Source organism: Mirounga angustirostris, unplaced genomic scaffold (genome assembly GCF_029215605.1).
Source record: "Mirounga angustirostris isolate CCGP_5_RB_7025 unplaced genomic scaffold, mMirAng1.0.hap1 SCAF_5, whole genome shotgun sequence".
Taxonomy (NCBI): domain Eukaryota; kingdom Metazoa; phylum Chordata; class Mammalia; order Carnivora; family Phocidae; genus Mirounga; species Mirounga angustirostris.
The window spans coordinates 6,455,591-6,468,682 of NW_026991713.1; the positions used below are offsets into that span (position 1 = coordinate 6,455,591).

At 58.4% G+C, this 13,092-nt stretch overlaps 1 protein-coding gene across 1 annotated transcript in view; it reads left to right on the plus strand.

The window, feature by feature from the left end:
• The first annotated feature begins 1,011 nt into the window (after positions 1-1,011).
• The window catches only part of LOC123843181 (NADH-cytochrome b5 reductase 3), a 28,109-nt gene continuing 16,028 nt past the window's right edge, over positions 1,012-13,092 (plus strand). The window contains exons 1-2 of the mRNA XM_045872395.3: positions 1,012-1,166; positions 10,159-10,290. Of these exons, the coding sequence (XP_045728351.1) occupies positions 1,146-1,166; positions 10,159-10,290 (153 nt within the window). The 5' untranslated portion in view covers positions 1,012-1,145. The remainder of the gene's footprint in view (positions 1,167-10,158; positions 10,291-13,092) is intronic.

The following is a 13,092-nucleotide window of genomic DNA, read 5'->3' on the forward strand; positions in this document are numbered from 1 at the left end:
TCTACCTCCAGGTTCTGCCCAGCTCCTTCTGCCTGGAAGGCGCAGTTCCCTGCCTGGTCAGCATCACACTGCCGGGACACGACGCCTGGCAGCCTGAGCAGTCAGACTACCAGGAGCTCACATCTGGGTCTAAGACCATTCCTGAGGCCAAGGCCACAGAGCCTCCCTGGAGCCAGCATGGGCTTACACAGAGGCGCTACTATCTGTTAAACTCGCTCATTCAACAAGTATTTATTGAGCAACCACTATACCCTAGGCTCCAGGCATGCAGGGGACTTCAAAGCAAAGTTGGGGGGCTTGTGGGTGGCTCAGTGGGTTAAGCACGAGACTCTGGATTTTGGTTCACGTCATGATCTCAGGGTCCTGGGATTGCACCCCATCAGGCTATACGCTCAGTATGTGTGTGGGTGGGGTCTGCTTGAGAATTCTCTCCCTCTGCCTCTCTCTCTCTAATAAATAATTCTTAAAAAAAAAAAAGTCTTGCCCTCAGGGAGCCCACAGTCCGCTGGGATGCAGTGGGCCTGGAGGCAGACCACTCCCCCCGCCCCGCCCCGCCCCCAGGGAACGCAATGGGACGACTTCAGCTCCAGGCCAAGTGCTAGGAAGACCACAGGGGCGGGGCAGGCCTTGTCGAGGAGGGAACATTTGACCTGCAGCCAAACAGTAGGCCGGGGCTGGCTCTGAGGCCGTTGGGGACAGTGTCCCGGAGAGAGGGAACAGCGAGTTCAAAGGCCTGGAGGGGAACGCGCTAAGCAGTGTCAGGACCCGGGGCCCAGCACCGCGCTAGGTGCCTCCGTCGGAGTTCAGGCCAGGCGTGGCCTGGTGGTTTCCGGACTTTATGTTCCGGATCCCATGGGGGGGGGGCGCCATCTTCCCCCATTCTGCTGACAAACGGGACCCAGAGCCGGCCAACGTCCCACCCCAGGCGGCCCCGCGGGCCAGCCCGGCCGCGCGCTCGCATGGCGGGCCACGTGCCGTGCGCGGGGTCCCCCGGCGCCCCTTCCCCGCGGCGGCGTGCGGGGCGGGGCCGCCTGGGCCCGCTCGGCCCCGCCCCTCCCCGGGGGTGACGCGGCCCGGGGGCGGGGCCTGGGCGCGGCGGCCCGACTGTCTCGGGGACGGAGGAGCGAGCACCGTGCGGCGCCACCATGGGAGCCCAGCTGAGCACGGTAGGCGGGGAGGGGCGCGGGGGGCCGCGGGGACGGGGGCCGCGGAGACCCCACCCGGCCCGCCCGGCCCCGCGCGTGGGCCGCGGGAGCCGCGACTCACGCCCCGGCCCTCAGTCGCCGGGACCCAGCCCTCCTGCCCGGGGGACGTGCGGGCGGCGGGCCCCGGGGGGCGGGCCCCCGGCTGATGGGCACCGGGGCGCCCCGCCCGCCCGCCCGCCCGCCCGCATCCCCTCCCCGCCCGCACCTCACATCCCGCCCGGTCCCGCCCAGTGGAGGGAGGAGCGGGCTGCGCCCGTGAGCCGCGCGAGTGAGGGTGGGAGAGGGTGCGGCGGGGAAAGCTGGAGTGTGACTGAGTGTGCCGGTGAGCGAGTGGGAATGTGCAGGAGTCTGAGAGCGCCCGTGTGTGGCTGGGCGGGAATAAATGACACGACTAGGTGTAGTGCGAGGTGTGAGTGTGCACGAGAGTGCGTGTGAGTGTGAATGCGCACGAGTTTGTGATTGCAAATACACGGCTGATCGAATATGTGAAGTGTGAGTGTGCACGTGCGTGAGTTTGAGAGTGCAGATGTGCGGCTGAGTGTGAATCTACGAAGCAGGGGTGGTGGGCATCGTGAGTGTGGAGGTGTGAGGCTGAGACTGTGTGTGTGTGAGCGAGTGAGCAGGTGGGAGTGAATGTGTGTGAGAGCATCGGAGAGCCCATGAATGTAGGCGTGGAGTCTATGTGTACTGTGGTCGGGTGGCAGGGTTTGTGGCTTCTCTGGGCCACAGTGACCGCGCTGCAGCCTTGTCTCCTGCGGGGAGGGGCCCTGGGGCGCAGCCAGGCCTGGCTCCGGCTCTCCCGTGAATGCTAGAAGCTGACAGACTTGTGAGCCCCATTGCACAGATGAAGAAATGCAGCTCACGCTTGGCCGCCTGCCTGTGCCTGGCGGGGCCCGAACTTGTGGGCTCCTAAGTCCGCCACCATGCTGTCACTTCTGGGTCGGCCCAGGGCCTCCCCACACACCTGCCTCTGCTCTTGGATTTCTCAAAAGCCCCAGTGGCCGGGCTGGGTGAAGGCTGTAGGCAGAGGGCAGCCTCCCATGCCCTTACACGTACTCTGGTCCCTGGTCACAGGCCTGGCACTGAGGACTAGGCCCAGAGCCACTTGCCTCCACCGCCACGGCCACCCCGGGTGCCTGGGCCTTGGAGGGTGCCTGCTTCCTCCCTCTGGCTCTGGGAGGCTCCTCCTCACCGTGAGGCAAAAGGCCTCTTGGCCTGGATACTTGTCATGGAGTTGTGGCCCAGCCCAGGACTCTGGGGGACATTCAGACCAAGGAACAGCCTTGCCCAGGGCGAACCTGTGGGTATTACTCAGCTTCGGAGTAACGTCCTGACCCTCCTCCTCCATTACTCAACCCCCTGACCCCCACCCCTGCTCTGTTTCCCAACGCTTCTCACCTTCTAGCTGGTGTTGGTAGGATTTGTCAGTGCGTCCCCAGCGTGTGGCCGCTCCATACATTTTTGCTGAAGAGCCAAGGCCTCTTGGCAACCCCCTTGTGAGGGGCAGAGCCCTGTTTGAGAGTCAGGAGACTCACCAACTCCACGGCCTCCTCGGTCCAGGGGGCCCACTGAGGACTCACAGCTGTGCTGGGGGCAGGGGGGCCGCAGTCCCAGATGGCAGGCCAGTCGCCCAGTGTTCCCCCCAGGTGGCTGGGCAGGAATTGCCCCTTCCTTGTATGTGCCCTGCTGGGATCCCCGCTTAGCCCGAAATACCCACAGCAGACCCGAGCTAGGCCTCCTGGCACACGGTCTCCACAGGGTCTGCGGGAGGCTGGCTCGGGCCCCGGGCCCCAGACGTCTTATCGGAGATGTGCAGGCTCTGCAGGAGGCCTCCTCCCATACTCCAGGGGGCCCCCGCTGCAGGGGTGGCATTTGAGTCTGTCAGCCACCTGGGGGGGACACGGGGATTGGCCCGCCATCCAGGACAGTGGCTCCCCTGCCCCCAGCACGGCCGTGAGTGCTCAGTGGGCCCGGACAGGCTGCCATTACAGGTAGAGTCCCAGGCTTGCCCCTGCCCCCCGCCCTGGCTGCCCTGTGCCTCATCTGTGGCCCTCAGCCCTGGCCCCAGCAAAGCAGGGCTGTGTCTCCCCTGCTGAGAGCAGCATTGCTGTGCACCTGCCCCTCCGCCCCGGTTCCCCTCCCCCACAGTTCCGAGCCAGGAGCCCCCCTCTGCTGAACTTCCTCCCCTCCCTCCTACTTCCTTCCACTTCCTGAGAAGGGGACCAGGAGGGGGGTGGACACTCAGATCGCAGCAGAACAGCTGGTGGGCGACAGGCAGGTAAGGCTCAGCACAGGGAGCTGGCACCTGGGGGGGGCTCAGTCTGCCCACGCAGACCTAACCCGGGTAGAGTGGATGCCACGGTCCCAGTAGGGAATTCCGGGGGCTGAGCAGCAGGGCAGGGTGCCCCGTGGAGGGGAGCAGGCTTACCAGCCCCTCAGCAGTGGTGGGCGAGCTGGGGGCTCCCTGGAGACATCCTGGGACTCTGGCTGCCCCTTCTGTGTCAGCAGAGGTGAGGAAAGGCAGGTGCTGGGTTCCCTGGTGGGCAGAGCATGGCCTGGGGGGCATCGGGTCAAGGCTTGGGAGGCAGCTGTCTCCTAGACCCACCCCCCCAAAGGCTGTGGTGACGTGGGTCTGTGCGTGTGTGTGTGCGTGTGTGTACATGTGTGTGTGTGTGTACGAGCAACTGCGCTGAGGAGGAGCTGGGGTGGGGCCTTGGCCTCAGCCGTCTGCCTCCTGTTTACTCTGCCCGTCGGGTGCAGGGCTGGCGGGGGCTGCAGAGTTGCGGGCACCCAAGTTGCGGGAACAGGGCATCCCTGCCCCTTGTGAATCTGGCAGAGCCTTCAGTTTTCGGGAGATGAAGCCACTGTACCCTTTCCCCTGACTGCGTCTGGCTTCCCCACTGGCTTGAGCTCCTCAGGGGCAGGGTGCCCTGGCTTGTGTCCCCCGAATCCAGCGTGAGCCCTGGTAGGTGTGCTCCCCGGGGGTTTCTGGCCTGAAGGACGAGCTGCCCACAGCGGCCTCCCCGGGTAGGAATGTTGCGCATGCCAAGTCCACCTCTGCTCTCTCGGGGGCCGCACGGTGCCCGCGGGCACACAGAGGCAGTGTTGTACGGTGACTCAGTGCATGGACTCGAGCCAGATGCCGGGGTTCAAATCCTGGCCCTTGGGCCAGGTCTGTCACCTGGGCCTCAGCTTTCTGGCCTGGAATGGGCTTCAGGATTATGGGAAATAATTACGCGCAAGGCGGCCGCCCAGTGCTCTGCAGAGCCCAGTCCCTGGCAGTGGGCGCTGGAAGGGAGGCAGCTGACCTGTACCACCTGCCCACGTGGGCGGCCCCTTCTGGCCTTGGCACTGATCCTACCATACCTCTGGAAGGTGGGTGCGCCTAACAGGATCGAAGCTAGGATCCTAGCCGCCTGGGCCTGTGCTCTGTGGAGGGCTGTGGGTTTTTTAAATCGACAGGGTAAGCTGGTAGGCCCGTGCCTTCCCGGGAGGGACCTGGCCTCTTGCCCTGGTTCCTGAAACTTCCAGACAAAATAAAAAGAGTCAGAGAAAGGCCTGGAGTGGGGGCGGGGGTGGGGCTTGTTGTTGTCCCTTCACGAATTTATCCACAAATATTTACAGAGTGTCTCTGCTCTGAGCTCTGGGGGTGCCGTGGTGATGAGACACCCAGATGCCCCCACCCTTCTGGGGCTTCTGCTCTGGGGTCTGCTGTTCCGTGTCAGCCGTGACCACATGTGGGCGCTGGCCCCGGCTGTTTGAGCCCAGGCTGGCATCCGGGGTCCCCGAGGCTGGGACCTGGCATCTGGAAGGTCTGTGCTAGGGCTGCAGCCCTTGTTCAGGACTTGCCTTCAGAGCTGTTGACTTAGGAATCGTTTTCACTGCCAGTGTTTGTGGGCTTGGGGCAGGTGAGAGATAAGGGACAGAAAATTGGGAACCCAAGCCCAGACTTCACCCTGGGCCTCCCTGAGCCTCAGTTTCCTCATTTGTCAAATGAATGCAATTGGCCTATCTCCCACTGCTGTGGGTCAGTGAGGAAATGCAAGGGAGCGAGCTGCAGGCCAAGGGGTCTTATGTTATTAAACTTGGCTGTGCACTCGGGAAAATAAAACTCCAGGGAGCACCAAACACAACTCCAGCTGGCTCTTACTGTCATTTCAATTCATCTCCAGGGCTCCCTACAATGGTGATTTCCTGCAAATGTAACTTCACTTCATTTCTCCCTCAGCAGTGTTCCCAACGGATATGGCTTCTCTGGGAGGGGCCTGCAGAATCTCTTCACTCCCACAGACTTTGCAGAGGGGAGCAGGGGCTGTGGAAGTCCTCTGAGGGCCTGATTAACTAGGGAGGGGCCAGTCAAGGAAGATTTGACATTTGAACTGGGCTCTGAAGAATGAATAGGAGTTTCCTGTTTGGATGAGGGAAGAAAAAGGGCATTTGGGGCAGAAAGAAGAGTATGCAAAGGCCTGAGGCAAGAAGGGCTTTTGGCCAGAGTTGTAGCCATACAGTAGGGGCCTTGAGTGTAGGCAATGGGGAGCCATCGTGGGTGTTTGAGGAGGGGGTGGGTGCCCTGTTGGCTTGGCAGCTGGGGCCTCATTGTGGGAGGCAGGATATCGGACTGTGGTGGAGCAGGTGGGATTCGGGCCTCGGGCTCTGTGGCCAGGGCACAGAGAGGGCATCCGTCCTGGGAGGTGGCCTAGGAAGAACTAGACAGGCCTGGCATTGAGTCCTGGCTCCACCCCTTGACTTGCTGCAGGACCACAGGCAAGTCACTTAACTGAGAAACAGGGACAGCAGTATCCCCTGTGAGTGTGGTCCCCTGAGGATTGACTTTGGTGCGATTGGGGCAAGATACTGGCCTTCCTGGTGTCTGTTTCCTTATCTGTAACCTGATGATAATCATGGCGCCTATGGCCTGAGGTCGAAAGGAGGATTCTCCCAGGTTTGCTCACATCCCATTTGCCGAGCATTGCCAGCTTGGAAACGTTTGCCGGCCTGGTCTGTGTGTGCCCTATTCCATCTCCGCCCCCCCCCCCCCCCATCTCCCCAGCCCTAGATGGGACCGTCCATTTGCACTTGGGGAGGGTGGGGCCTGGAGAGGCAGAGATTCTCTCCTGAGGTCCTGAGCTGGGGTTTCAGACCTGGGCCTTCTGACCCCCGGGTTCAGGGCTGCCAACCAGGCCCCTTAATGAGACCCAGGATGGGCGAAACGCCGTGTGGTGCCTGGGATACGGTGGGTGCTGGTTAAATGGGCAGTGGCCAGAGACCCCTGCCGCATGGCCCCAGCCCCTGCTGTGATGGGTGGGGTTGGAGAAGGGAGCCCTAGCTGGCTCCCATGGGCCTTTACTTCAGACTCATTAGTCACAGACCAGGGGCTCTGTGGGGTGGGGCCTAGGCTGTACCCAGCCTGGAGGCCCTGCCCGGAAGAGAAGGCACATTGTTCTGAGCCCAAAAAAGGGCCTGAAACCACAGCTGCGACAAGGTAACTTGAAGCTGCTGGGCCAGTTTGGGGAGCAGGGGCCAGGCCTGCCATGGGATCTTGTGCTTCTGCCCTTCCTTCACCTGGGTGTTCCATCTCCCTGGTGGTAGAGGCCCATTGAGGACGGCAGGAAAAAGCTCCTGTGTGTGCACCCACATTCCTCTGTGACCTGGGCGCCCCCATCTCATCTCATATCTCGGCTCCCCCAGGAGGTGGGCAGAGCAGTAGCTCTTACCTACCTTCTACAGATGAGAACACTGAGGCTCAGAGAGGCCTCAGGTACTCAGCCAGAGCGCCTTCCCTGGGTTGATAGAAACTGGGGAATCCTGGCAAGGCTTCTAGGAAGCCAGGGAGTAGTGGGTTGGACCTTGAGAGGTGAGGGTCCTCTCACCCAGCCACTTCCAGGTCCATGCTCTGCAGAATATGCTATCTCCAGAAGCCCACAAAGGAAGCAAAGAGGCCTCCATGCAAGCAGAGAACTTGGCTCTGAGCTTCCTGGCCACCAAGGCAAAAAGGGGAACTTGTAGGATGATGATAAGGAGAACACATGGTCATTTGCTGAGAGAATTAAAGTCAGGGAGGTGTGCTAGTGATGCTTGGAGAACAAAACGTGAGCCAGCTTTCTGGAGAAGCAGTGTTCTGTGTGGACACACAGGAGCTTTTTCCTGCCGTCCTCAATGGGCCTCTACCACCGCACTGTTCAAACCACCAGTGTGGGCTCCTCCCCACCCCACCCCCACTTTTTATTTTGAAATAATTTCAGACTTACAGTAAAGTTGCAGTAATGTGCAAAGAACCATTGTATACTTTTTGCCCAGATGGACCCAGTGTTAACATTTACTATATTTGCTTTATTGTGGGTGTGTGTATATTTTATTTATTTTTTTAACTATTTAAGAATAAGTTACAGGTACGATGCCCCTTTACCCCCTAAGGACAAGGCCATTCTGTTGCCTAATTACAGGACAGTGATCAAATCAGGAAAGTAACGTTGATGCAATGCTCTTACCCTTTTTTTTTTTTTAAGATTTGTATTTATTTGACAGAAGAGAGAGAGAGTGAGAGAGCGCATGAGCGAGCGGCAGGCAAAGGGAGAAGCAGGCTCCCTGCTGGGCAGAGAGCCCGATGTGGGGCCAATCCCAGGACCCTGGCATCATGACCTGAGCCAAAGCCGACGCTTAACCGACTGAGCCACCCAGGCGCCCCTGCAATGCTCTTATCTAATCCATGGGTCTTAATTCAGATTTCACCCATTGTCTCAATATTGCCCTTTATAGGGGTGCCTGGGTGGCTCAGTCGGTTGAGCATCCGACTCTTGATTTCAGCTCTGGTCCTGGTTGTGAGATCAAGCCTGTTTCCGGCTCTGCGCTCAGCAGGGAGTCTGCTTGAGATTCTCCCCCTCCCTCTCTGCCCCTCCCCTGCTTGTGCTCACTCTCTCTGTCTCTTTTCTCTCAAATAATAAATAAATCTTTAAAAAAATATTGCCCTTTATAGCTGTTTTATTTCTGACGCAGGATTTAGTCCAAAGCCACTCATCGCATTCTGGTGCTCTGTCTGTTTGGCCTCTATATTGGTTTCCTAGGACTCTTTAACAGTCACCACAAACTACATAAAACAGCAGATGTTATTCTCTCACTCTTCTGGAGGCCAGAAGTCTGAAATCAGTGTGTTGGCAGGGCCACCCTCTCTGGAAGTGTAGGGAAGGGTCCTTCTTGTCTCTTCCTGCTTCCAGTGGCTGTCAACAATGTTTAGCTTCCTTGGCTTATGGCCACCTTGCTCGTCTTTGTCTCTGTCGTCATGTGGCCTCTGAGTCTTCTTTCTCTTATAAGGACACTTGTCATGGGGTTTAGGGCCCACCAGAATAATCCCAGATGATCTCATCTCAAGATCCTTAGCATGGTTGCATCGGCAAAGACCCTTTATCCAAGTCAGGTCACATTCCCAGGATCTGGGTGGATATATCTTTGGGCCACCATTCAACCCACCAGAGCTTCCTTTAATTGGGACCAGTTCTCTGACCTTTCTTTGTTTTTTTGTGCCGTTGACATTTTTGAGGAGTCTTGGCCAGTTGTCCTGGAGAATGGCCCTCACTGTTTTCCTCATGGTTAGAGGCAGATGAAACGATCCCATTTCACAGATGGAGAAACAGCTCAGAGGCGGCTGAGTGATTTGCCCCCGGGACAAAAACAGCTAGAAAGAACGGGTGACCACTTGTCTTCCTCCACAAGGTTGTTCTCCCCAAGTAAACCGAAGCAGTGAGCTATCTGGCCATGGGATTTGGGTTTTCTGTTTTTTAAAAATCTAAACACCGGTGCCTGGCTGGCACAGTCAGTTGAGCATCCGACTCTTGGTTTCGGCTCGGATCGTGATCTCGGAGTTGTGGGATCAAGCCCCGCATCTGGCTCTATGCTCCGCACAGAGTCGGCTTGGGACTTTCCCTCTCCCTCTGCTGCTCCACCCCGTGCTCGTGTGCTCCGCCCCCTCCCATAAATAAATAAATCCTTAAAAAGAAGTCTACTTTAAAAAATAAATAAAAATCTAAACTAGCTCTTAGGGTCTTTGTGAGGTTGAGATATGGGGGGGCAGGGGGCTGGCAAGGAGGAGCCTCTCGGGGTCACGCAGGAGAGTGAGCATGGGCCCGCTGTTTGAGTGGGGTTGGGGAAGTGAGTGGACTCAGGTTCACATTGCAGCTCCCCACCCACCAGCTGCCGTGTGACTGTGGGCACGTTGCTTCACCTCTCTGAGCTGCTTGCTCATCTGTAAAGTGGTGATGACAACCCACTGAGGGTTGTCCTGAGATGAACGCCCGTGTGGGGCTCATCATGGTGCTGAGCAGTAGACTCTCCGAGTTTCAGGGGACCTTGCAGATCATCTGGTCCATTCATTTCAGAGAGGGGAAGGGACTTAGCCAGGATCCCACAGCCAGCAGGAGCAGAGCTCCCCAGTGCCCAGTTCAGTGCCTCAGCTGTCTCTCCCACCTTAAGGCAGAACTCTGGGCTCAGGGGTGTGTCTATGTAAATAGAGCTAGCGCTCAACATCACTTAATAGGACCAGGGAAATTGACTAAAGGAAGGGAAGGAGGGAGGGAGCACAGATACACAGTGCTCAAGATGAAGCACAATTACTTGTGAACTTTACTCTGAGCTTCCTGGCAGCCAAAGTGAAAAGGGACACATGCTCTGTTACATAGCTTTCTTTGTCCTGGTTCCTCTGGGAAATGGAGCTTTGCCAGTGACTTAGGAATACGGTGATAGGTTTCATGTGCCTGGGTTTTATAACTTTGCCCAGCCGGCACCAGAATGGATGCTGGGATTCCCTGGATGAGGATGGTGGGGAGATGGTGCTCCTGGCAGAGGGGACAGCATGAGCAGAGGCCTGGAGGTGTGAACCAGCTGGTGTGTCTGCGGGAAGGGCAGGGGGCAGGCCCCTCCCCGTACCCACACTGACCTCGTGGGTCTGTCCCTGTCATTTCAGTTGGGCCACGTGGTCCTCTCCCCAGTCTGGTTCCTCTACAGCCTGCTCATGAAGCTGTTCCAGCGCTCCACCCCGGCCATCACCCTTGAGAGCCCGGACATCAAGTACCCATTGCGGCTCATCGACAAGGAGGTGAGTGCCTGACACCGTGGGGGTCTGGACCCATGGAGGCTCCTCGCCCTCTTTGCCAGCATCACAGTGTTTCTCAGCACCTGCTGTGTGTGCTCAGGGCCCCGGCCCCCGCTCCAAAGTAGGTCCTGTTGTTTGACCTTCTTATAGATGGAAAATTGAAGTGATGTTGCCTTCTAAAGTTACCTGTAAGCATGCAGAAGGATTCAAACCCAGGTCTCTGACCACAGAGCCTGCTCTCCGAACTACGCTCTCTATCCCACAGAAAGCCAGAACAAGAGGGATCCCTCAGGACTTTGGGGTCGAAGCGCCCATTTAACAGATGGGAAAACAGAGGGCAAGAGGGGAGCAGGGGGGCGTTGAGGTCACATTGTGAGTTAGGGGTAGAACCAGAATTCAGGCCTACCCCCGCCTTGGTCCCAGGAGCTTCCTAGCCCAGTGCCCCTTTCCTTAAAGTGAATGACTGCTCCCTGCCCCCACGGTCATCTACTCCGGGCCTGGTACTTGTTGGACCCCGGTATCTCTTCCTCTGTGCAGATTCGTGATCCCGTTATCTCACTATGGGGCTCCATCCACCCCTCTGGAAGGCTTACTCTTGCCCTCCTGTTTGACCCTTTTCCTTTTCAAACGTCTGATCATGATTTAAAACCATCCTCTCCCTCCTTTGACTTGCCTCCCTATAACAGCTGCTTTTCTCCCTACTCTCCCTCAGCAGAGCCCCTCCCTGCTGCTATTTCTGGCCCCCGGCAGCTGCCTTGGAAGGGTGTGACAGGGAGAACTGAGTCATGGAGCAGAGAAAGTCACCTGCCAGGCCCTGAGCCCTGGGCCCTGGCTCCACCCTGAGCTCCATGCGAGTCTGAGGTCCCCTGAGGCACAGGACCGGGAGGTCACAGACAACGTCAAAAACCAAAGATGGGGGGAAAAAAAATCGCTTCCCAGAGGCTTTTACCAGGCTTTATCTTTTCATTATGTTTTATATATATTTTAAAAAATTTTAATTCCAGAAGGAATGTGTGGCTTGTATGTGCTCACTATAAAAATTCTTTGTGAAGTATTAACGTCCCGTCCGTCCCATCCCCTGCCACGCCTTCCCCGTGTGGAGGGTCCCAGTTCACGGGCCCGTGTGAGCCTTTTCTGGGCATCACATTCATATACGTGGATTTGCAGAGTTTTAGGCGTGTATATACTTACTCTCACTTTTTTAATAACCTGATTTTTTTAGCCAGCCATACAGCATGGACACCTTATCACATCTCACCTAAAGCTGGTTCATTATTTTTGACGACTGTCTAGTATTTCCCTGTAGGGATGTTGCACAGTGGACCCACCAGTCCCTTTTGATTGAGCCGGAGGCTAATGTCTTAGCAGTTAAATCTGCCGCCTCCCCGTTGTAGCCTAGTGGTGGCTTTCCGGGGTCAGCAGGTGGGTCCGCTTTTTGATACTTTTGCTAAGCTCCCCCAGGGGCACAGGGAAGCCCCCACTGCTTGCCCTCCCCGTACCTGTTGACCCTCAAGGTCCCCCTGAAGCTCTGGGGGTCGACTGCTCGGCTCATCACGGCCAGCAGCCTCCTGAACGCCAGCACCGTGCTGAGCCCCACACAGATGTGCCCTGCCACTGTCATCCAGCCCAAGAATTATCAGTCTTTCCCTCGTTTCTCTTCTTCTTCCAAAAATTGTCTGGCATGTGGGTTTCTGACCTTGAGCCCCAGGACCAATGGATAATCCTGGAATCTGTTCCCAGGAGGCCTGGGGGCTCCGTTTGCGTGGAGTGCAAGGTTCCCGGGGGAGGCAGCCTCAGGCCTGGGCTGCTGGGGTGGAGAGACTGCTGCTTGCGTCCTGAGTGGTGGGTGGGCTCTGGCTTTCTGAGACTCGGGCCTCCTGGCTCTGCTCGGATGCTTCAGGGAAACTGAGAATGATGCTCTGCTCCTCTGGAGGAGTCTGCTGTCCTCCCTCCAAGTGATGACACTGTGTCCATCCGTGACTTTGCCACGTCGCCTGGTCTCGTGTGGGCGCGGACCAGTGCTGGACAGCGGCCTGCCTTCTGTGTGGCCCCTCCACACCCCCCGTCCTGGCTGCCCCGGGTGCAGGAGAGACCCCACAGGGGCCTCAGGGGGCTGGGGTGCTGGGCTTGTTCCCGGCTCTGACTACAGCTTACTGTGGGAGGCTTGCCTCCCCTGGCCTTGGTTTAAGACTGCTTAATGGGGATTCAGGGGCTTGGGTTCCGGCTCCTTTTTCGGCCCAGCCTGGCCCTTAACCAGCCTCTGCCCTGCTCTGGAGGGGAAGTGGCTGTCACCTGCCCATCCTGCACAGGGTGGAGGCCTGGCTTAGGGTTCTTAGCCATGGCCATGACCTCGTGAGCAGTGGGGCAGGCACGCTTCCTGCCCTGTGCAGCCCTGCTGCAGTCATAGCCGTCCCACTTCTCAGGGGGCTTTTAGTGTAGTCTGGAGCCCCTCTCTTGTGTCCTCGGCCCGGGTACACGGGCCTTGTCTCAGCTCTGCCCCTAGCTTGCCAGCCCAGGGCCCGAGGTCTTCCTGCCACCCCAGGACACTGCCCAAGCTGATGGCAGGGTTGGATCCTCCCCCTTGCCGCCAGAATTCTCTGGACCATCTGGCAGCCTCCCTCTGGGATCCTGCGTTTGTTCCCTACCCTGATCACCTCGCTGGGTGGCCCCGGGCGGGCCCCTGCCCTTCCCTGGGCCAGTGGGAGCAGACGCGGTGTGCTTGCCTTCGGCGCCCGTGCACACGCGTGTGCAGGATGTGTGTCCGCAGTGGCAACAGCATCCCTTCCGGGTGGCACGGGGCACGAG